This window comes from Natrix helvetica (assembly GCF_964273705.1).
Source record: "Natrix helvetica genome assembly, chromosome: 3".
In the NCBI taxonomy this organism is placed as follows: Eukaryota; Metazoa; Chordata; class Lepidosauria; order Squamata; family Natricidae; genus Natrix; species Natrix helvetica.
The window spans coordinates 78449431-78474549 of NC_138549.1; the positions used below are offsets into that span (position 1 = coordinate 78449431).

Consider the following 25119-nt stretch of genomic DNA (forward strand, 5'->3'; position numbering starts at 1 on the left):
CAGACGGTTCTCTCCGGTTTGGGAGAACTGGTAGTGGTGGCTGCGGGAGGCTCCGCCCACCTGCCCAGAAGTAATGTGTGAGCACTGCACATGCACTGCAGGCCATGCGCAGACGCAGCACATGCACTCATATTTGCGAACCATAGGGAAGGTAAGTGAATCCCACCGCTGATTATAAGGCTTTCTCCCTAGTGGTGGAGGCAGCATCCAGATTGGGTTAACCTTCATCCAATTATATTGAGGACTGGGTCTTGTAATGTTTTTTAAGCTCCGCCCCTGTTGCTAGGTAGATCCCAGCTTCGACTCAGTCCAAAAGCTGAGGACGGACGCGTTATCGTGTTTCTCCGGTGTTTTGATCACTATTGGTATCGTAACATTGTTTATTGATAGCTTGCTGAGTGGATTTGTTTAAGGGGAGTTTGGCTCTACCAACAGCCGATCAGCCCAAAGGTCCTAGCGGCCAGGCTTTTGATTGTGCCTCGTGTTAAAGCTATATAGGTAGTCCTCGACTTACAACAGTCCTTTTGAAGACCATTTGACAATCGAACATCACTAAGAAAAGTGACTTATGGCTATTTTTACATTTATGACCATTGCGGCATCCCCATGGTAACCAGATCAAAATTCAGACGGTTGGCAACTGACTCATGTTTATGACGCTCGCAGTGTCCTGGGGTCATGTGATCCACTTTTGCAACCTTCTGACAAGCAATGTCAATGGGACAGCCAGATTCCCCTTGTGTTACTAACTTAACAACTGCAGTGATTCACTTAACAACTGTGGCAAGAAAAGTCGTAACAATGAGGCAAAATTTACTTAACCAAAGTCTCGATTAGCAACAGAAATTGAGTTGGGCTCAATTGTGGTTGTAAATTGAGGACTACCCATATAGCATAAAATGTTACAAAATGTAACCGAAAAATACACAGATATAAAAAAAACCACAACAAATAAATGGCTATCTTGTTACATTTTTATGAATGGTTGAGAAATTTGGCCCCAGCTACTTAATTGAAACACTTTTCTCATCCTGTAAATTTCATTTTTGTCAATTTAAAAGAATCTCCATGAGCAATATATGGACTCTTATTTCTTGCTGTCTTCCATAAACATAAACAGATATGAACTCCTTAAAATGTTGTCCTCTGAATCAATGGTGCTTTTTCAAGAGGCAATTGGGTTTGTTTTTCTTTGAAGATGTTTCTCTTCTCATCCAAGAAGCTTCTTCAGTTCTGACTGGATAGTGGGGAATGGAAGGATTTATATGACCAGCTGTCTGCAAGGAATATAAATCCTTCCATTCACCACCATCCAGTCAGAGCTGAAGAAGCTTCTTGGATGAGAAGCGAAACATCTTCAAGGAAAAACAAAGTCCAATTGTCTCTTGAAAAAACACCTTTGGGACAACTATGGATGACTGAGGACCTCCATAGATGTTCTCTTGTGAAGTTGAATTTCAAGCAACTACTGATTGAATTATATCTACAGAATAGGTATATATTTAACAATTTCATATTAAGCCTGTACATGATTTTTTAATTATAGTGGCATCTGTACTGCGGTCATTGATTAGAGTGTATTTTCCTTTGCAACATCTTGATTGGACAAAGTAATTTTTGGTCTATAGAAGAATTAAACAATTTCTCCGGTCTCTGTCCCTGGAGTTAAACTCAGAAATTGACTTTAAATTAAAATTGGGAGCAAGTGTAAGCATGCATATATAGCTCTGTTAGGAACAGTAGGATTACATAGTTCCTGCCCTCCTTTAAACTAGCTTGTTCATCAGTTAGAGATTCATCCTGTTCTAGACAGTTAAGAAGGGACGCGGTGGCTCAGTTGCTAAGACACTGAGTTTGTAGATCAGAAAGGTCAGCAATTCAGCAGTTCGAATCCCTTGTGCCACGTAATGGAGGGAACTCCCGCTAATTGTCCCAGTTTCTGCCAACCTAGCAGTTCGAAAGCACATAAAAATGCAAGTAGAAAAATAGGGACGACGTTGGTGGGAAGATAACAGTGCTCCATATTGCCTTTGGCGTTTAGTCATGCCGGCCTCATGACCAAGGAGACCTCTTCGGACAGCACTGGCTCTTCGGCTTTGAAATGGAGATGAGCACCATCCCCTAGAGCTGGAAATGACTAGCAGGCATGTGCAGGGGAACCTTTACCTTTACCTAGATAGTTAAGAAACTTATTAGGATATAAATCATGCATATAACTTACTGAATATGGTCAGTATTGGAAGAGTTTTAGAGAGTAGCCTCTGGCCTGTGAGTGTATCCATATGCACATATCCAAACATCTATTTAGGTGGTTCATATGAACACTTATTGGGAGAAAAAAAATCCCCAGAACTAATAGTCCTAAATAAACTATTCAATATATAGTGTATTTGTGTATATTGAAAAATTTAAAAGCTTATTATCTTTGTTTTTTGGAGAGTGGATTGTCTGAAGTTCAAAGTTAGCTTCCTTTGATGTAAAAACAAGCAATTCATTTTGATGACGATTGGCAAATTTCTTTTCAAGACTGCTTGGATTTTAATCTTCCTTTATTCCCACAATGTGCTTGATTTATGAATTGAAGCTAATACTTTGTTTCAAATAGTTCACATCTCTAAGGGCCAACTGATAAATGGAACAGAAACTATTCCAGCTACCGAAGTACATTAGGACATGTTATATTTGCTGTTGAAAATTGTTATATTCCTCCTTCAGTTCAGATGAGGAATGGGATAAGCAAAAAAAAAAGTTGTAGGATTTCTGAAATAGGGAGCAAATATATGGTATTAAGAACCAGTCACTCACCATAGCTTTTCTAAATCAACTACAATACTAATTTTCGGATTCCAGAGAAGTCTTTTTTTATATTAAGTTGCTAACCTAATAAAAGGAGGTTTCAGCATGCCAAGGGAATAACACTGTCCCATTCTTGTGTGCTGTTCTTGAATTTTTGCCCAGTTACTCAGTTTTCCATTTGTCCAGCAGCCAGTCCTTAACTGGCCTGCCATAACCCTGTATTCATTAGATGGGAATGTGAGGTCTAGCTATCCCCAATCTATTTCAGTCCAGATAATCACCTTGGGCAAGGCCTGTATTATAATAAGGATTAAAGGAACTATATGTTTTGACATGGCAAGTGTGTTTTTCACCTGTAAACTTTTAATGCATTTTTTAAAAATGTAAGATTCCACTGAGACATCGTATCCCAGTTGACTATTCAAATCTGAGACAATTTCAGGGCTGTTGTTTACTTATTGACATTTCATAATATTCCACTTAAAATATAAATAAAACTAAGTATACATTGCTTTTCTATTTCACCTGGACCAGTTATAAAGAGAATATATGCCCTGTCTTGTGGTTGCTTGTAGCTATTAAAATATCTTAGGGACAGAGAAATATTTCTAAAATATTTTAGGGACAGATAAAATACCTTGTAATAAAAAATATTTCAAAATTAACTTTAAAGGAAAGAAATATGCCAGAAGCCTGTTACGAAAACAAGGAAGGGTAAATGTGCAGTGTTAGCCTACAGATGCTATTACCTGGATATACAAACTTACAAAATCACCCAGTACTTTTTAAATTACTTTTTGAAAAGGTGTTAATAGAAAGACTAACCTTATGGCACTCTATTAATAATTTAAAATTAAGAAAAGTAATATAATTTAAAATAAGATTTAAAATTCTAAATAGTAGGCCCCAACTGAAAAATATGCGCATTTCCCCAATCAAGGAATTCCAAGACATTTGTGAAATCATGACTTGTTGAAATACATTTTTTATTTTAAAGTTCAGTTTCTCCAAAACATCAGAGTAATGCAGAAGCATGGCAGTATGTGATATAGTATATATGTACATTCACACTGCAATGAAGCAGATGTTGGTGATTTTTTTTTTCTTGATGAGAGAAAACAATTCTGTGGTTCACATTTCTGGAGATCTGCTCTTGTAATTAAAACGTTATGCTAGTAGTTCATTTGACAGGGTTGAAATGTTACTCTAATGAATTTGTGTTGAGGGGCGGAATAATAGTATAAATATTTTGAGTGCCTTATTTAAATGTCTGCTTGTGTGAGAGAGAAAGAGAAAAAGAACAGAAAGCTGAATGAACTGTTGCATACGTACTGCAGTGTATGTATTTACACACACACACATGCACACATGACTGTTGGATACACAAACACACACATGTACGTATATAAATAACTGTTGGATACATACTGCATTTGTATATATACCCTGTTTCCCTGAAAATAAGACCTCCCCGGATAATAAGCTGAATTGGGCTTTTGAGCGCATGCACTAAAATAAGCCCTCCCCCGAAAATAAGCCCTTCCCGAAACTATTGCAACATAGGAGCAGCCATGAGGTGACCACGCTCACCGCCTCCTGCACCTCAAAAATAATAAGACCTCCCTGAAAATATGGCCAAGCACTTATTTTCGGGGTCAAAAGAAAATAAGACCCTGTTTTATTTTTGGGAAAACATGGCAGGTAGTTCTCGACCTATGACTGCTGATTTAAAAAAGGTCCAGAATCATGATGGCCACGTAATTGGTCCATAAATCATGATGGCCACATAATTGGTCCATAAAGCAATTCCAGCTATGCTTGGCAAACAACTGTTTGGCAACAATCAATTGCCAAATGCCCTGCAATCGTGCAGTCTCCATTTACCATCTTCTCTGTTGGCTTCCCAGAAAGTCAGTGGGGAAGCCGGCAGGGAAAACTACAAGTTGTTGCTGCCTGCTGAGATTCCCTCCTGGTAGGCAATCCCTTGAGAGCTAAAGGGCTGCCTGCCAGGAAGAACTCTTAGTTCCACATGGAGTTGAGATTCCCCCCCGCCCCTCCACACCATGGCAGGCAGTCTTTGAGAGCAAAAAGGCTGCCTGCTTGATGGGAATTCCTCCGGTTGGCTGAAGGAATGGAGTTCAGATCCTGAACATCTGAGCTCTATTCCTGCAGCCCTTCAGAGGGGTTCCCTTTTGCAAATGGAGGGAGTTGAACTCAAAAGGTAGCACTTCAGTTCTGTCCGCTTATCAACCTGAGAAGATTACACAGTGATCCTAAATGGGAGTGCTTGGGTTGCAATCATTGAGTGAAACAGTCATGTGGGCATCTTGCTTAATAATCATTTCACTCAGTCCTGCCCCAGTTGTGGTCATCAGTCAAAGACTAGAAAAGCAACAAAGATGATAAAGAATCTGGAGGCTAAACCATATGTTTGAACTGTTGAAGAAACTAGGTATGTCTAGCCCATAGGTGTCAAACTTGATCGTGTCATGTGACGTATCCTGACATTTTTGGCCTTTGCAGAACCAGAGTGGGCATGGCCTGTGTGTGACACAGCCGGCTTGTGGGCCACTAGTTTGACAGGCCTGGCTAGCCTATTGAAAATATGGATTAGGGGTGACTTGATAAATACTTGGTAAGTACTTGAGGGGCTGTCACAGAGATTGACTTGTTCTTCAAAACACCCAAGAGCAGAACAAGAAGTAATGGGTGGAAGCTGGTTAAAAAGAGACTCAACCTAGAAGTAAGGATAAATTTTCTAACAGTGAGAATAATTAATCAGTGGTATAACTTGCCTTCCAAAGTTCTGGATGCTCCATCACTGGAGGTTTTCAAAAATGGACTAGACAACCATTTGACTGGGATGATGTAAGGCTTCTGCCTTGATCAGAGGATTGGACCAGAAGACCTCAGATTCTTTTTCAGCCCTCTGATTCTATACTCTCTGTATAGCCTGTATCGGGTGGGTTTCACCTGGCACGCCCTGGCCAGATGGTCAAATTTACCGTGCCTTTCAGTACCAGTTGGTCTGGTGGCATCGTACCGGAACGCTCCCTCCCATGGCCTCTCCCCGCCCGCTCGCTGTCCCCACCTGCCCGGTCGCCGCTCGATATCTCTCTCGCTCCCCCCGCCTCACCATGCTTGCAAAGCATGGCATGAGGGGCAGAACCCAGTGGGGAGCCTAAGCAAAGGAGGAGGTGGAGAGCTGGGCAGAGGAATGGGGAAACCCTAGCGAGGGCTGCCTGCTGCCAACTCGACTCCATGCAGAGCGGGCTGCAGAGGGTGCCATAAGGCAGGTTGATCAGGGCAGCATGCTGCTGCAAGAAGCCGCACTGCTACTGCTGGAGCTGCGTTACCCCACTGGGTTCAGGGACTTCTGCCCCTCATGCTGTGCTTTGCAGCCTCTGGAGCCCAAACTAGGGTTTCCCCCTTCCTCCACCCAGCTCTCCACCTCTTCCTTTGCTTAGGCTCCCTGCTGGGTTCGGGGGCTTCTGCCCCTCGTGGCACGCTTTGCAGCTGCCAGAGCCCTTCGTGGACCTCGCAGACTTCTGCAGGGTGCTGGGCAACCTGGTTCTGGGGATCCCCCCCCCCAAAAAAAAGACCGACCATCCATCTCTCCAGATCTTGCAGCTTTTTCGGAGTTTTCTTTTCTGTTTTTAAAAAAAGGCTCTCCAAATGATCTTGAAAACCTGCAAGGTTGCTTTGGGAGGGGGCAGATGGGCAGCATTGACCCCCCCTGTCCCCGCATGTGGAGGAGCCGGCAGCCAGGGCACTCTGAAGCAGCGCCAGCCAGCATGTCCTGCAAGAAGAGCCCCAAGGGCAAGGGCGGCAGCACCACACCATCCTCCACCCTGCCCACTGCCCAGCAATGCGCCGCTGCCGTCACCTCCTTGTCATGCGGGCCAGGCAGGGATACGGGCCCAGCCCAGGAGGTGGCATCAACAGGGGACGCTGCCCAGCTGGCCCTCCCTCAGCAGCAACGGCGAGTTCCACAATGTTGCCTTCAAGGTGAGCGGAGGGTGCAGACACTACTTGGCTGGCGCAGCGGGGCTCGCCAAGTGCCCACCCAGCCACCGCTCAACGGGTGGATGGTTGTGATGGCGGTGTGTGTGTGTGTTGGGGAGGAAGGATAGGTACTGGTTGAGGCTGGATGGTAGGGGAAAGATAAGTTATGACCAGATTTTGGGGGGGACCGGCAGGGGGGGGATAATAATAATAATAATAAATTTGAATTTATTAGCCGCTCCCTTTCCAGACAGGACTCGGGGCGGCGTACAATAGAGCATATAAAACATAAAACATATGTACAAACACATAAACATACATATATACAAAGACATACATGCACGGAGGAGGTAACAAATTACATCACATTTAGACAGTTAAAAATCACCATTAAAATACCCCAATTGTAAAAAACACAATTTAAAATTAAAAAATTTAAAAGGACAGTCAGGAGGAGTAAGAAAAATTACGGTTGAGCCAGGCCAGATAATTGAGAGAGGTGGATGGAAGGATTGTATTTTTTTGCAGTTATCTGGTTGTTCACTATCTCTCTCTGAGAGCTGTTGAAGTCACTTGGGGGTTGATCTGTGCCCTCAGGATTTCCTGAATCAAATTGTGGAATCTTCTTGGAACTGCTACAAGGGGTGCATTGTAGACTAGACATAGGTAGTGTCTTATTCCTCCCCTCTGTTGAGAGAGTGCTGGAGAGACCTGGTCTGTCCTGAACTTTTGAAGCTAGTGGGGCGGGCTCTGGATAAAAGTCAAAACCTGAGTGTGATGCTGACCTAGAGGTTTTTGTTGGAATCCTGGTTTAAGTTTTGGAGAAAGACTTAATTCACCCTAAACTTGTGACTGCTTTCATTAAACCTTAGAGTGATTTAGAAAGAAAGAGAGAGGGAGGGAGGGAGGGAAGGAAGGAAGGAAGGAAGGAAGGAAGGAGGGAGAAAGAAAGTGGGAGAGATACATGCAAGAAAGGAAGGAAGGAATGGAGGAAGAGTGAGAGAAAAAAAGAGAGAGAGACAAAGATAGAGAAAGAAAAAGAAAGAGAGAAGGAAAGAGAAAAAAGAAGAAAGAAAGAGAACTTATGACCACAACTGAGCCCAAAAGTTTGGTTGCTAAGCAAGAGCGCCGTTAAGTGAGTTTCACCACATTTTCCAAGTTGGTCACACCCACCTGGTCACATGACAGTCGAGCCACTCCCACCAGTCACATGACCACCGAGCCACTCCCACAAAACAGGCCACACCTACAGAACAGGTTCTGAAAAATTTTGAAACCCACCACTGGCCTGTATGTTAAATTAGTGTTAATTAATAAAAACTTGAACTTATAATTGCAGTTATACTCCTGTGTAGTGATATACCTATGTAGTGTTTAATGGTGGAACTCATAGGTTTCATCCTATGGCAAGAAATTTATATTGATTCTGTGGAAGAAGTCCACTGGAAACTGTTCCTTGACTTCAGAACAACTGTGACTGGACTTTAACATCTAGTCTTTTCAAAGGATATTTTATAAATAGGAACCTAAATCAAAAAATATGAACACAAGAAACAGATATTAATGATATGCAGATAATGATAAATCGCTTGATCAAAACAGATTACTTTCACATGGATCCTCATTTCATGTATTTAATGCAATTGTACATATGTAACTTCACTTTATCATCATGTTCCTTACCAAACATGGGAGGAGGAGTAAGAAACAAGCCTGAACACTATATAAAAAGCTGTCTCCTTTAGTTACTATTTTTAATCCCTTCAATCGATGAATATACGGTAACCAAATATGTTGTCCTCATATAAACACTGTTGTAAACTTAAAATATTTCTAAATACCTAAATGACCAATAAGGTCCTGTTTATTTATTGTACTCTTATCGTTGTAGCTGGCATTTAAAATATTGATTTTGAGTAAATTTAATGTTAAGCTTTGTCAGTAAAACTTAGAATTGCTTTGACTGAAGCCTGAAGTTTGTATACCTCTTTCTCCCACTAAATTCGGTGAGAATTATTTCTAGGGGACAAACATAGCATTATACTTTAAGGGAATGAATCAGAGAATCCAAATGTTTGATGAATTGAATTAAAAAAAATGGTCATAAAATTATAGACTTTAACATAAGAATTGGCCACAAATATTTTGATACAAGTAGTCCTTGACTTATGACTGTTGGCCATAAAATTTCTTTTTATTTTTTTATATAATTTTTTTTATTTTTTTGTTTTCAAAACAAACACAACACATAAAATCTTCCTTTTTTGCATACTGTAGAAAGTGTATCAGTTGGTTACAAAAGGCTTTCGTGCATCTCTTCCATAGTCATCAAGCATAATTCATATTAACTCAAGTGTTTTAACTCAGATATTTATATATGTTACCATCATCATACCTCCATTTTCATTTGACTATAATTGTTTAAACGTCCTTCATCATAAAATATACCAAGATTTAATGCATAACCACATACTGGCATTTCATTTACTATTTCTAAAATCCTCCAATAACACTGAATTTTTATATCTTATTCTAGCTAAACATCCATAATATTCAATAACAAAATGTTCTAATCCTTCTTTCCAAATCATTATTTGCAATTTACATTCAATTTCCTTATTTGTACCCATGCCTATATATACCTTGTTATCATTATCCCTCCTTTATTTAATTATATCGTATATTATTACATTTCCCCCCTAATATTCAAAACTTAACTATATCTAACTTAGTTCTTTTTTAAATGTATTTATTAATCTTTATATATAATCCAAGACAGTTTCTAATCTTCCTTTCATGGGTACCATTCAATGTTCATATCCCATTATTACTTATCATGACACTACACATAGTATACATTATTATCATTATCAATTATTTGTTTAACTATATCGATTATCACTAAATTTCACTAAGTTTAGCTAGTTTTAAGTTATATTCTTCCATCTATCAACCTGTATCTTTCCAGTAACGAGGCAATCTCATATCTTCTGCTGTTTGTGGTATCAGTCCTCTTATCTTCTCTTTAATCAACTTTGTATGGACTCCTCTTAGCAGCTCTTTGCTTATACAGTCTTTCTTGTAATTTTTATGCCCTTCTTCTGTTTCCTCAATCAGCTTATCTATAATTGTCAGTGGTGTTATCAAAACTATTGCTGAAAAAAATTCTCTCTTTAGGTCCATAAATTCTTTTATTATTTTTTCTTCTGTATCTTGCTATCTGGAGTAAGTTTCTCCTCCATTTAATTCCTCTTTCAACATTCCACTCTTTCCATTTTCAGAGACGAACCCATCACCATAAATATCAGCAGTTTTAGTTTCTTTATATTCATTTTCCTCTTCATTTTTTTGAATTTTAACTGCTACTTTTTCCAGTAGAGTGGAGGGAGGGGTCACAGCAGGGTTAACACAGCCTGATTGGTCCATTTGACTGAGAGAAAACTTCTTAACCTTCGCCTTCTCCCGTTGGTTCCCAGTTTTCCTCTCAGTCAAGGTCCAAGACACAGGTTTGGTTCCTAGTAAGAGAGTTTTATTGGATTTTATTAGTCAGTGTTAGTGTTGTTGGCACTTTGAATTCGGATTTTTTTTTTTTTTTAGTTAAAATTTTTTTGTAGTGGTCCGCCTTGCAGGGCTGTTGTTTGGCTGCCCTCAGGAGGCTGAGATAGTCAGTGGGGGGGGGCGCTTCCTCCCCCTCTCCTAAGGGATCGCTCCGGACTGGTGCCTGGGGTCTCGGGTGTGCCGGGCGATCCTGCGTGCTTTAAATTGTCTTTTTTAAAACTTTCTGGTGAGGCTCGCAGCACGCTGGGGCTTTTCGGCGCGAAAGCGGCTTTTCGGCTTCTAATTTAAACCGCTAGCTTCCCGGGCCGGTTACAGCCCACGGCAGCAGCGCGGAATCGTTTTCTTGGTGTTGGAAGGCTCCTCGTGGCTTAGGAGCCCAGCAGTGATTTGGAGAGTTTTTTGGGAAAGGCGAGCTTGCAGCTGCAGGCATTAGCAATTAAGGGCGAGGTAAGCGGCCATTTTTAGGCGCGCTTTTGAAAGCACCGCCCAAAAGAAGCCGGCGGCCATTTTGAGTCACGTGTTTGGGGCTTGCAACACGGAGAGGCTGTGAAAAACGTGGCAGTGCTGTTTGCAACTTTACCGGAGGCCCGGAGCAGGCGATTCTCACCAGCTGAAGGGCAATTCCTACCAAAAACTTCGTTCTGGAGCACGTGAGTGGGGATGGCAGATAGAACTGAGTCCCAGCAGGCCGCGCCAGCTCAGGCAGGCGAAGATCAGGTTGAGCCCACTCCCCCAGTTAGGCCTCGGGTTTCTAGGCCTTCAGCTGAGGACAGGCCTTCAAGAGCTCTGCAAAGGGATGAGCTCAGGCGATCCAGGGCCATAGAGAAGGTCATTGAAAGGGCTGAGAAGAGACAGGCCAGGGATCCTAGGCCCAGATCCAGATCCCCACACGCGGTGGCATCCTGCCCTCCCCCACCAGTGGCTAGGGGGTTCAGCCCTTCCTCTTCCTCTTCCTCTGCTTCCCCATGCAGATCTGATAGGAGTCAGGAGCGGGGGGCGCCTCGCTCTCCTTCTGCTTTCCCGGGGATTAGAGAAGAAGATAGGGGGGATCCATTGGAAGGTACCTCTGCAGGTCCAGTTAGGAGTAGGAGATCCAGCAGGGCCTATGTGGCACCAGACTATGATTCAGAAGGGGATGAGGAGGATCTCGAAAACCTCCCTGAGAATCTCAAAAGGCTTATTTCTGCAGCCATTTCTAGGGGCATTTCCCAAAGGGACAAACCTTATCACCACGGTCGAGTTACTCCCTTTAGTAGGTCCAGATCTAGGGCTTCTTCGCCTTCCCTCATGAGTGAGGTCTCCTCTAGGGGGGAGGCACGGAGGGATGATTGGGGGTTCTCTGAGGAGGAGGATGCGGCTCCTGAGCCGCCTCGCTCTTCCAATCTTTTCCTCCAGGCCATGTTCAAACCATTGCTTAAGAAGGCTAGGAGGACCACCAAGGTGGGCACGGGGGACCCCACGGTCCCACCGCCCACGGATCCGGACATGGTCATGTTCTCAGCGACGGCCACCAATAAGGAGGAGATTCCTGCCCCTCCTCTTTTCTTAGAGGTAGCTACTAGCCAATGGGCCCGTCCTTCTAACTTTTCCCCACCTGGCAGCAACGACCGTCGCGCCTACAACATGGAAAAGTCTTTTGTGCAGGCTATTCAGCTTCCAGTTATAGATCAGCCCATAGCAGCTTTAGTCTCCTCTTCTCCAGTAGTCTCGGGGGACGCGGCTGACAAACTTAAGGCAGAGGACAAGAGGGCGGAGCTCACATTACGTAAAAATTTTAAGGCCTCAGCATGGGCGGTGCGGGCAGCGGCTGCTGCCTCGTACTTTAACCGCACTACGGTCATGTGGCTCCGCCAGCTCCAGGAGCGCATTCCGATCCAGGAGGAGCGCGTACACCAGGATTTGGCTAAAATAATGGCAGCGTGTCAGTATTCGGCTGATGCGACCCTAGACGCAGTTAGATTTGGCTCAAGTGCTTTGGCCACCTCTGTGGCCTCTCGTAGACTTTTGTGGCTCAGGAACTGGCAAATGGACTATAAAGCCAAGTGGGACCTAGTAGCTGCCCCCTTTGAGGGTCCAAATTTGTTCGGGGCTTCCTTAGACCCGATTTTGGTGGAAAACAAAGATAAAAAGAAAGTTATGCCTACATCCACCAAGAAGGCGGAGTCCCGTAGTCATCCCTATCGCAGGCCCCAGTTCAAGTCTTATGACAGGGATCAGGACCAGCGATACCAACCGTACAGGCAGGACAGGTCATTCAATAGACAGAGTTTTCAGGACCGTTCTAGATATCAGCCGCAGTCCAAGCGGCCCTTTCGTGGGGGGGGCGGCCGCCCCTTCCGCAGAGGGAAATGACTCGAACCCGAGTCATCCCATCGGAGGCCGCCTGGCACTGTATGCGGACGAGTGGGATCGGATCACGTCAGACGGTTGGGTCAGGGCGACCGTTCGCCACGGCCTAAGGTTAGAATTCCTCTCCAAACCCCCAAGTTTTTTCAAAGTTTTTCCCCCGGCTCGGGACCCGAAGCGGCGGCGTCTCATGGACCTCGCGGTCGCCCATCTTCTAGAAATCAGGGCAGTGGAGGTCGTTCCGGAGCCGGAGAGGGGTCTGGGCTACTACTCCCATCTGTTCGTAGTTCCAAAATCCTCGGGGGGTTGGAGGGCGATCCTCAACCTGAAACGCCTAAACCGCTACCTAGTATACAGGCGGTTCAAGATGGCGTCCCTGAAATCCATTCTGCAGGGCATTCGGAAGGGGGATTACATGGCCTCAGTAGATTTGACGGAGGCCTATCTCCACGTCCCCATCCTTCAGTCTCACCGGCGTTATCTCAGGTTCTCTCACCGGGGCAGGCATTACCAGTACCGGGCTCTCCCGTTTGGTCTGGCCTCAGCTCCGCGGACGTTCACCAAGGTCCTGGCAGCACTGGCGGCTTACCTGCGTTCCATTCCGGTGAGACTTCAGTGCTACTTGGACGACGTCCTCGTTCAGGCAGGGTCCCTCCCCAGAGCCAAGTCGGATCTTCGGCTGACGATCCGTTGGCTTCAGGCGTTGGGGTTTTCAGTGAACTTTCCCAAGAGCCACCTGTCCCCATCCAGGCAGATCCTACACCTAGGGACAGTGATAGACTCCGAGTCAGGGAGGGTCCGCCTGTCTCCAGAACGCTTGTCCAGCCTACGCCAGCTGGTCTCCTCCGTACAAAAAAGACGGTCTGTTTCCATCCTGACCTTGTCTCAACTCCTGGGGAAGATGGTCTCTTGCATAGGGATAGTGCCCTGGGCCCGGCTCCACCTGCGACCTCTCCAGTGGGCCTTGATCCCGGTCCAGAGGAGGATGATGAGCAACTCCTTGCGGCCAGTTCCTCTACCGGTGGAGGTGAGACTCTCGTTTCGGTGGTGGTTGTCCCCAGCGCTACAACAGGGGGCTTGTTTTTGGGAGCCCGAGAGAGTCACAGTGACGACGGATGCCAGCCTCTTCGGCTGGGGGGCCGTGATGGACTCCGACATGACCCAGGGACGTTGGTCTGCCTCGGATCTCCGCCACAACATCAATTGGCTGGAGTTGAAAGCCGCACGGCTTGCCCTACGGACTTTTCGTCATCACCTGCGGGGGCGCCATGTCCTCCTGCTTACGGACAATGTGGCGACGAAGGCCCATGTCAATCGCCAGGGGGGCACCCACTCACGTTCTCTCTGGAGAGAGGCGCAGTCGTTGGGCTTGTGGGCGGAGAGACACTTGGCCTCCATAGTGGCGGAGCACATCTCAGGAGTGTCCAATCTTCAGGCGGATTGGCTGAGTCGCACAACCCTAGACGATGGCGAGTGGCAACTGGGCCCGGAGTTGTTTCGGAAGATATGCAGCAGGTTCGGCACACCTCGGGTGGATCTGTTCGCCTCCCCCGACAACGCTCAGCTGCCCCGGTTCTTTACCCGGTTCCAGTCTCCGTCGGCGGAAGGAGCGGATGCTCTCAGGAGCCGGTGGCCCCCGGGCCTCCTTTATGCCTTTCCTCCCCTTCCCCTCGTTCCCCGTACGATAGGGAAGATAGTCACAGAGAGGGCTCTCGTTATTCTGTTAGCACCATACTGGCCGAGGAGACCCTGGTTCGCGGACCTGGTCCAGCTGTCGGTAGCAGACCCCTGGAGGATTCCCCCGGGGGAGGTCATTCTGAGTCAGGGGGCTTTACATCACCCAGGGCCTCAGTGGCTTCATCTGACCGCCTGGCTCTTGAACGGAGGATCCTGAGGGGGCAGAGACTTTCGTCGGGAGTTATAGCCACCTTAGAGGCGTCTAGGAGGCCGTCCACGGTTAGGATTTACAATGCCACATGGAAAGCGTTTGCGAAGTGGTGTATTCCTTTAGGGTTGGATCCTTCTAGGGCTACCGTCCCAAACGTGTTGGAGTTCCTCCAGAAGGGGTTGGAGGACGGCTTGTCGCATAATACGCTCCGGCGTCAAGTGGCGGCCTTGGCCACCATTCTGGGGGGGGAGGGTTCCCCCATCCTTTCCCGTTCTCCCCTGATTAAGCGTTTTCTGAAGGGGGCGGCTAACATCCGTCCGCCTCCGGTTCATAGGTTTCCAACCTGGGATCTGACCCTGGTTCTCCAGGCTCTGACGAGCTCCCCGTTCGAACCACTTAGGACGGTACACATGCGTCTGCTTACCCTTAAGGTGGTGTTTTTAGTGGCCATTACATCGGCCAGGCGCATTTCAGAGTTGGGGGCCCTTTCTTCACGCAGTGACCTGTGTGTAATACACCAGGACAGGGTGGTCCTTCGCTTGGATCCTTCGTTCATTCCGAAGGTGAATTCACAGTTTCACAGGGCCCAGGAGGTCGTGCTCCCGAATTTTTGTCCCAATCCCTCGAGAGAGCGGGAGTTGGTGTGGCATAAGCTGGATGTTCGCCGGGCTGTTCGCATTTACCTAAAGCGAACTGAGGGCATTAGGAGGACGGAAGCGTTATTTGTTTCCTTTCGTCCAGGCTCGTTAGGATGTAAGGTGTCTTCTTCCACCATCGGACGATGGATTAGGTTGGCCATAGTTGAGGCTTACGGGGCTGCTGGGAAGACTCCCCCATCGGGGATCACTGCGCACTCCACCCGCAGTGCCGCTACTTCGGCGGCCTGGGCCACCAGGGCACCTTTCGAGGATATTTGTAGGGCGGCTGCCTGGGCTTCCCCCACACCTTTTATTAGGCACTATCGTTTGGATGCTTATGCCTCGGCTGAGGCATCTTTTGGCCGGAGGGTCCTTCAGAGGGTGGTGGCCGATTCCTCACCTGGGACCCAGTCTGCCCGCCCGGGGACGTAGCGTGGGTATGTCCCTGCTGTGACCCCTCCCTCCACTCTACTGGAAAAAGAACGTTGGTCTTACCTGAACGTTTTTTTCTGGAGTAGTGGAGGGAGGGGTCACATTTCCCGCCCTAGTTAGTTAGTTAGACTGGGTCTGGGAGGTGTAGAATCGGGAGGCCCCGGGGGGGCTTGTTCTTGTTTGTGTTTGACTTGCAGTTGCTGGCCGTGACATCGCGGAAACTGGGAACCAACGGGAGAAGGCGAAGGTTAAGAAGTTTTCTCTCAGTCAAATGGACCAATCAGGCTGTGTTAACCCTGCTGTGACCCCTCCCTCCACTACTCCAGAAAAAAACGTTCAGGTAAGACCAACGTTCTTTCTCCATTTGATGAACATCTTCAACTTCCCCGTCATATTTTGCTGTTAAATGGACTAAATCATCCAACTTCTTCTCAATCGTCTCACGTGTATTTGATAGTTTCTGTATTTCTGAAAATATCTTTTGCAGACTTAAAGCCTCTTTCTCCTGCTGTGATAGCGCCATTGTTTTCAATTATGTAAACACTGTTACTAAGCGAGACAGATATTAAGAGAGTTTTGCCCCATTTTATGACCTTTCCAGCCACAGTTGTTAAGTGAATCTGGCTTCCCCATTAACTTTACTTGTCAGAAGTTCGCAAAAGATGATCACATGACTCCAGGACATCACAACCTGTGGCGGGTTCCTACTGGTTCGGACCGGTTCAGCCAAACTGGTACTAATTTGGCAGCCCGGGTCGCTGCCTGCCACGCCTCCAAACCGGCTCCCCAGTCTCTTCTCCCATCGCCGGCATGTTTCTGCACATGTGCAGATCAGTTTTCAGTAAAATGCACATTTTGTCTGTGCGCAAAACGTCCTCTCTCAGTGAACTGGTGGTAAACTAGTTAGGAACCCACCACTGATCACAACCATCATAAATATGAATCAGTTGCTAAACATCTCAATTTTGATCACATGACCATGGGGATGCTGCAACAGTTGTGTGAAAAACTGTCATAAGCCACTTTTTTCAGTGCCACTGTAACTTTGAACAGTCACTAAATGAACTGTTGCAAGTTGAGGACTACTTGTGGTCCGTAAAAATTGTGAAGTGTTCTTACTGCAAAAATAAGAGAAAGGGCTACTCTAGTTAGGTTAGAAAAATCCGGGTGACCCCTAGAATGCAGCTTTCTATTCAGATGTTTACAACCCAGATATAGTAGCTTTAATGACAAATGGTCATCAGAAAGCCCTAAGCTATTTATGGAGTTAAAGATTAAAGTCATTTTCTTAAATGGACTTAAGAATTAAGCTTGAAAGCAATTTAGATCGGGGTCATCAACTATAATTTTTCAGGCATGACCTTTGCAATTACACAAAAATTCAAAGACAGCGTAAGCTACAATCGTATAACTTTCTGGGTACTTCAAATCCATATCTTTTAAATTAGGGAGTGGGCGGGTGAACTTTTATACAATTTTTTTGTGTGTGCTTCCAGATCGGAATGCTATTGTAGGTAATCTCATTTCAAATAAAAAGCACAAAACAATGGTAGCTTTTAATAGTGACATTTGATTCTTATCCTTTCAGCAAAAAAATCACTCTCCTTTTAATAAAACTGACCCTTAATTACGTTAAGTAAAGTTAGTATTAGTCATTGATTAAATTGTTCAGGAAAATTCATGCTGCAGCAAAAAAAAAAAAAAGAATCACTATAGTTTCCTCTGACATTACAAAAACCATGGATACTATGAGTAATGTTGTATTTAAAATGGCTTAGTTTCCATGGAGATAGCTTCCAAGGTGAAAGGAAGACCATCACTTTTGAATAATTACCTCAGACATTCCTTTGGCATATGTTAGACATGGACATCCAAGAGCTGTCCCCCCCCCCCCTCTAATCTTCTTGGGTTTCTATAGATAGCAATGAAGGGTGCAAATGTTTCTGGTTTTGAATTGCAGAATAGGACATATCTGCGGCAGCTTTGCATAAAAATACATGAAGCGCATTTTCTGACTTGGATATGACTAATGTGATATTGGGCACTTGAACATGCTAATTCCATGCCTTTATCCATGTTCATGCTGCAAATACATTTTGATACACACACATACACACAGAACGAGTCAGTGAAAAAAGAAAAGAGAGGAAAGAAATATTACAATAGAATTAAATCAGTATCAATTTTGCACATTTTCAAAGAACGCCAGAAAAAAAAAACCTTACTTTTATAGCAAATAATGAGCATCCATTTGGATAACCATAAAAGAGAAAAGCTGTGTACTAACCTTGAGTTGTCTCTCATAATAACAAACCAGCATTCGCAATATAATTTCACTAGCTATGGCATCTCACAATATCTCTCTGTTAGTTTCTTGCAGTCTAATAGTAGAGTGGAAAAAGATGCTGCTAGATGCTGCTTTATTTTCCTTTTCTTTCTGGAGAAAAGAAAAATAGAAAAGTTGATATTGCCATATCTCCAAGTAGGATTTGTGGTGTATGAAAGCAGATTTCCACCCCATGGAAATACTGGCATCAATTCATCCCTTGGTAACATTTTCACCGGAAGAGATGTTCATGGTAGAAGTGTATGAGCAAATATTGGAATTCTAGCACAAGAATTTGAAGGGCAATAGAAGTAGCACCTTCTCATTTTTTAAGTTGGAAAAAAGTTTGCCTTGCTTGGACATTGTTTTCTGAACGACTTGTCTCCTTTTTTTTTTCATTTGATGATTTGGGCAAGATCCAAACCGGTTATTACAAATAAAAGGAAATATACAAATCACTTGGATCGCAGACACTTCTGCTCTGTAAACTCTACTCCCGTAGAATGAGGAATGTGGTTTTACCAATTTTTTTAAAGATTTTTATTTTATTTTAAATGAACAAAAACACAAAAAAAGAATCATCCTTTAATACATCTTGTAGAAAGCGTGTCAATTGGTTACAAATAACTTTCGTGCATTTCTTCCATAGTCATTACTTATAGTTCATAATAGATTATGCACTTTAAATCAAAAATCTTTTATATCTCTTACCATCAATATATCACAATTCTCATTTGACTACAATTATTTGAATGTGCTTCTGCTTGAACTTATTCATACTTAAATACACAACCACATAATGGTACTTATTAGCTATTTCAAAAATCCTCCAATAATATTACACTTTTATGACATATTCTGAGTAAAAATCAATAAAGTTTCTAAGCTTCCCCCCCCCCCGCTGTTTAGAGTATTATATCCAACTTGCTTTTACCAATACCAGAGCATGTATATATTATCAAACAATATCCATTAACATTTCCTTGTTGTTATTATAATAAGCTAAAAGTCATTTACTATTTATATCCCAACTCCTCTCGTCACACCCCCAAAAATATATAAATAAAATAAAACATTACACCTTTAATGACAAAACCTAAATAGAAGTTTGTTGGTAACATTTATATGTCTTTTTCCCAGGTCACAATTTGCAATCCATATCCAGATTTCTTTTACTAGTTTAACAGTACATAGTATATATTATTAAGTTGTATCCATTATCATTCCATTATTGTTAATTATAGTTATTTAATTGTTAACGAATAAACATTTAATAACAATCTAAAACAATCTAAAAATTACTAAATTCCTACTTATTGCTCAACCAAGATTAATTATTTTTTTATTAAGAACTTTCATTGTCAACCTGTATCTTTCCAATAACAAAACAGTCTTATCTCTCTTGCCAATTATGGTGTCAGTCTTCTTTTTATCTCCTTTATAAGATTTTTATAGATTTCTCTCCGCACTTTGTTGTTTAAAGGATCTCTCAGGTAATCTCGTTGCCCTCCAATTATTTTTAAAATTAGCTTATTTTTGGTTATCAGTCGTGCTTTTGGAAGAGTTTCTTTTCTTAAATCCATCATCATTACCCTTTTTTCCCTCCTCTGTATCTTGAAATCTGGGGTAGAGCTCCAATTCGTCGAAATCCCTCTTCCATGTTCCCTTCATTCCACATTCACCCACATTTGCTCCATTAATAAATTCATCACTTGTCTTGTCTTTATCTTCAATATCTTCATTCTCCCCTTTAATTTTTGGGGCTCCAGCCCCTTCATCTTTTGATGTGAGAAATACTAGTTTTTCCAACTTCTTCTCAATTGTCCCGTATCCTTCCAATAAATTTAGAATTCCAGCCAAAATATTTTGAAATTTTAAGGTTTCCTCCTCTGAATATTGATCCATGTTTCCAAAAAAAGAAAGAAAAGGAAAAAAAAACCAATAGCCAATGCCACTCTAGTCTTCTAAGCCTCTTTTATTTTTTAATTTTAGGTTGCTTTAAGCACAAGGTTTTTTTTTGTGCTCTTCAAAAGAGAAGGGTTCTATTTTATTTTGTTTTCCCCCCTTTCTCTCCCCTGCCAAAATAGTTCTCACAGGCACCTGTAAAGACAATTCGTGCCCTTGGCTCTTTATCAGTTTATATAAACAATTCACAAATCCTTCTGCTACAAAGTCAGTGAAAACAAAGAGAAAAAAATGAGAGATACATTGTTTCAAAAACTCCAGCTTCCGACTTCCGAGTGGCTATGTTGCTACTTTCCAATTTCACTATCTCAGGCTTAAATGAAATAAAGTTCTTTAATAAAATTTAATAACAAATAATAGGAAGAATTGTTAAAGACAAAAAGAAAGGTTTTAGTCCAGAAATCAAAAAATAAAGTAACAAAGAGCAGAAAAAAAAGGTTGATCCGTTCACTTTAAGAGAAGAAACGATGTTACGAGCATTTCAATCCACAAAATATGGTTACAAAGAATAAAAGCTTTCCAATGCAATCCAGTATTAATTAATTTCGCAGCTTAATTCTTGCTTGAGGATCTAATTTGGCTTTTTTTTAAATAAAGGTTTCTTTGGGCAGTTTTTCCAAAATAGAAAAAAAGTCTCACCAGATGGACTCACTTTCTCTTTTCATTTCTTTACTTCTGGAGCATCCCGACTTCATCAGCCTGGGGCTGCCTGTTTACCGCCGGCTTGAAGAACTTCCCTTGGGTCAATCAGGGACTTTGCGGTGTCCCTGAGACCAGCAAGGCTTTGTCTTCCTGATCACTGTCTCTACTGGGATGGTTTAGGTCCAGCTGGTCACAGCAAAACTGTCAACAGCGGTCTCGGAGTGTTGAGACCGCACGTTGTGTCATCGCGACGTGGCTCCTTCTTCTCGTGGTTTTACCATTTTTTAATTTATCTCTTCCCTCATCAACCTCTAGAAGTCTTCAGCATTATTCTAAAATATGAATGCTCTGTGCAAGGATTAACGTGGATGGTGATAGGAAAAATGAGTGCACTGACTTTAAGGTTTTTTTCTGTGTGCAATTTAGTATGCTGGTCCTCATCTTGAAAGCCCTTCATGGCATTGGACCAGGTTAGTTGTGGGCCAGTGGTGGGTATACTGCAACGGGGCGCGGCGTCCACCATGTGAACAGGCACAGCACGCACGCAGCGTGCGCATGCATACTTACCACCTGTGATGCTGTAGCTGCTCGGCGGAGTGTCACGCAGGTGCCGTAGGCTCTGTGCACGTGTGCGAAAGCCCCGATCGGCTCAAATAGCGGTAAGGAGAGCGGGCGGGCAGGTGAGCCCTTCAGAGCACCGTACCGGAACGGTACGTGGTGCTCCCAGCAGGCACCGGTACTCCCATACTGGGGCGTACCGGTCGTATCCCACCACTGTTGTGGGCCCACTTCTCCCTGAGAGTATCTGTCCATTCTGCCGTATTGGATAGAATGGGCACGTTCCAAGGTCCTTCTCTGAAATACTGCCATCTAGTGAGGCATAGCAAACACTCCTTTTTCTGTGGCACCCTCTGCCCTTTTGGAGCATTCTTCCCTGAGATCTAGCAAGCCCCCACTTTCTCAGTTTTCAGGAAGTGCTGGAGTAGAATGTAGTTGGCACCTGAAGATGGTGTTGTCGATTGAATTTAAAAAAAGGGTTGTGGTGTCAGGTTTTTGTTTTCATTGTGTTTGGTTTTGCTGCTAGTTGGGTCATTTAAGATTAATATGCATCTTTTAGATAAATAATTAAATAATTTTAAGATTATAAAATGGATAAGTGGACATATGAGGACTTAGGTTTTAAATTTTCTATTATATATTCAAGCATATGAGAGGGCTAAGTAATACAGTACCTTTGTTTCTGGAAGTAAACATCTGTACAATGTTAAATCATGGGAAATTTTCAGAAGAAATTGCTTATTCTGTTACATTGTTTAATTCCCATTTATTTCAATGTTTTGTAAAACTTATTTATTTTGTACTCCAATTACTGGTTCCTTTTGGAAATAAATTTTTCTGGTTTCTCCTATGTTGGTATTCCACCTCCTAGTGAAAACATTATTATCTTTGCAGAGTGCTCATTTGGCTATGATTGACACCTTAATGATGGCATACACTGTAGAAATGATCAGTGTGGAAAAAGTTATTGCATGTGTACAGCAGTATTCCTCCTTCTTCCAAGCTACAGACCTGCCCTATGACATAGAGGATGCTGTCATGTTCTGGATAAATAAGGTAGGCATTTCATTTAACCATCACGGTGTTTTTAAAGGAAGGAAGGAAACAATGCACTTACCTTGACTATTATTTGACTGCTTTTCATCAGTCTCCTTTCAGTTGCTCACTGAACAAAAATAATGTCAACTAATGTTTGCCTCTAGCTCAGTTTGCCTGATTTCTAAATACTTTACTCTTGGACAATAAGCTTTGATCATATTTCTTTGCAATGTTTGAATGCTAACCTATATATTTAAACCAAAATCCAAAGCTGAATAAAGGGGCAAAAAAAGAGCTTGCACAAATATTATTGCTCATTTTCCTGATTTGGAAAATTATTTATTTCAGCCATTGTGATCAGAGGTGGGTTGCTCCCAGTTTAGCCCGGATCAGGCGAACCAGTAGTAGTGGTGGCGGGAGGCTCTGCCCACCCACCCAGACGCTTCTGTGCATGCGCAGAAGTGTCGCTCGTGCACGAGCACAAGCAAATCAGTACTAAAAAAATGGAAACCCACCACTGATTGTGATACTAACAAAATAAAGTTGTTAATAATCTATTGGATATAACAACAAAATACTTACCTAGGGTTTGTTTAGCCCAATTTTGTAGTTCCTGAATTTTCCCCAGGAACAAATCATGACCATTATTGCTAGGGTTTGAACATAGAAGTAACAGGTATGTATGGCAGCCATAATGCACAATTGTTCTCAGGTTGCTTAGGTATTGAAGCAACTCAATAATGGTACCAATAAAGGAGAATATTTGTAGCTCAGGGTTGAAATGAGGGGCCCTTGGTGATCTCTGAGCTTAGTCCTAGCACTGATGATGTTACCTAGTTTTGGTAATGAAACATCTGTAAGAAAACAACCAAGCTCAGAGAGCACCAAGAACCCCTTGACTCAATAATGCTTTCACTGTTAGAATTGGGAAGGCACTGGTGATATCACCTAGCAATCCCATCCTGCAGCTCTGAATGATGCTAAGCTAGCTGTGCTAAATGATAAGGTAAAACCTAGTGTATTGTACAAATAAATGAAAATAGCCTACCTAGCCTGCTTTCATTCTTTTTTCCATCTGTTGTCAACTTGTTAGCAGATCTTAAATAAATTCAACTGTTGTGTAGGTTCTGTTTTTATTACAGTCAAATTGACGCTTGCCAAAGTACATGTTCCTCATGTATTTCCTACCAAATCCTTAAGATGACATAAACAGCAAGTATAGAAATAAGTGATCAAATAGGCATCTATTGATTTCATGAATCAGTGTGTTAGTGACCCAAGTTCCGTGCATGGGAAAACAGTGCATGTATATTGCATTTTCTGCTATGGTGCAAAGACAATATTAAAAAGGTAGCATCTTCAGCCTTGCACAGAGGTGCACAACCACAGAGGTGTTGGAATCCATCTCCCTTAATCAATAATACAGCTGATGGAAATGCCAGCTAAGAATGAAAGGAATAGAAGTCTTAACAATGACTAGATAGGGAAAAGTCTGCCTTAGAGTGTCTATGCAATTTCAGGGTCACTTCTAAGTATTGCTAAGCTCAAGCACTTTAAAGCTTTAAAGATTAAACCCATTCGGCCTCTTAGGACTCATTTGTACACTGGAAGAAGAACAAGAAAAGAAGAAAGACTTGTATTGTAAACAATTTTTAAAGCCTTGGCTGCCGCACTGTTTCAAAATTGCCCATAGTAGAATAATTATACTAAGTAGACTATTATTTATATCTCAGCAAGAAAGCAAAATTTATTTAAAGTCTAATGTCCTTTGCCCTTTTAGGCAAATGAACATTTAAAGGATATAATGGAACAGGAGCAGAAGCTGAAAGAGCAACAGGGGGCAGAAACTCCAGGAGGTCAAAAGGTATGTGTGCAAAATGTGCTAGTTAATAAACATTCAGAATAATGGCAACTAATGAGAGATTTCTCTTTCTAAAATATGTTCTAAGAGACCATTAGTCAGTTTGATGTAGTAGTTAAGGTGCTGATTTAGAGTCTATGAGTTCTAGTCACACCTTAGACATGAAAGCTGGCTCAACCCACCTTACAGAATTGTTGTGGAGATAATAGGAGAAAGGAGTATTACGTATGTTTGTAGCCTTGAATTATTTAGAAAGGTAATAAAGGCAGGATAAAAAAAAATGAATAAAAATTTCAGTCATCATTTAGATCAGGGGTGTCAAACCCTCAACCCGGATGCATCACGCGCTGGCCATGCCCACGCCTGGTTTAGCGAAGGGAAAAAAAGTTGCATTACATCACATGATGCAGCCATGATGCTGCGAGTTTCAAATGCCTGATTTAGATTTTTCTTACAGTACCTTGTTCTAAGAGGAAATTCAGAGACATTTTTTTCTTTTGGTATATTAAACACTAAGAAATACAATATTAAAATGATAAATAAAACAACGATTAAAAACAAAAGTAAACACAGAAAACAGTCTGTGCACATCCTTATAACATGCAAGTACATATTTGACTTTAAGAAGAAATGTGCAAACATTTTGAACATTCATATGCAGTATTTCTTCCCAGAATGATGTTTGTTCAGATAAAGGTGGTGTTTTATGGATAGCATTGTTACTATAATGAGTGAATAATTTAAGTCAATATATTACAAGGTTTTGATGCCTCTATCGCTGTATACTTTTTCAGCCAAAACTGTTTTCTTGCCCCTTGCACAAATGGAGCTGCGCACACTTACCAGCCCACTGCGCATGCTCACCAACTGCTTCAGTGACTCAGTTCTGAACAGGCTACAAAAGTGAATTTAATTTTAAAAATCAGGTGCTTATAAATGAACACCTTAATAAGAGCAGAGTTTTTCCCCCCAAATGTATACCTTGTCATTTAAAGAAGGACTTACTACTCTCATCTGTATGTTTTATTTTGAAAATGTCATTGTGCGAAAGACACAGAAATTTTAA

At 42.8% G+C, this 25119-nt stretch overlaps 1 protein-coding gene across 3 annotated transcripts in view; it reads left to right on the forward strand.

Moving 5' to 3' along the window:
* CAMSAP2 (calmodulin regulated spectrin associated protein family member 2) overlaps positions 1-25119 on the forward strand; it is a gene marked incomplete at its 5' end in the record, with an annotated part of 115204 nt that overhangs the window by 45075 nt on the left and 45010 nt on the right. For all 3 annotated transcript variants that reach the window (XM_081947709.1, XM_081947707.1, XM_081947708.1), the window contains 2 exons: positions 22049-22210; positions 23973-24056. In XM_081947709.1, the coding sequence (XP_081803835.1) occupies positions 22049-22210; positions 23973-24056 (246 nt within the window). The remainder of the gene's footprint in view (positions 1-22048; positions 22211-23972; positions 24057-25119) is intronic.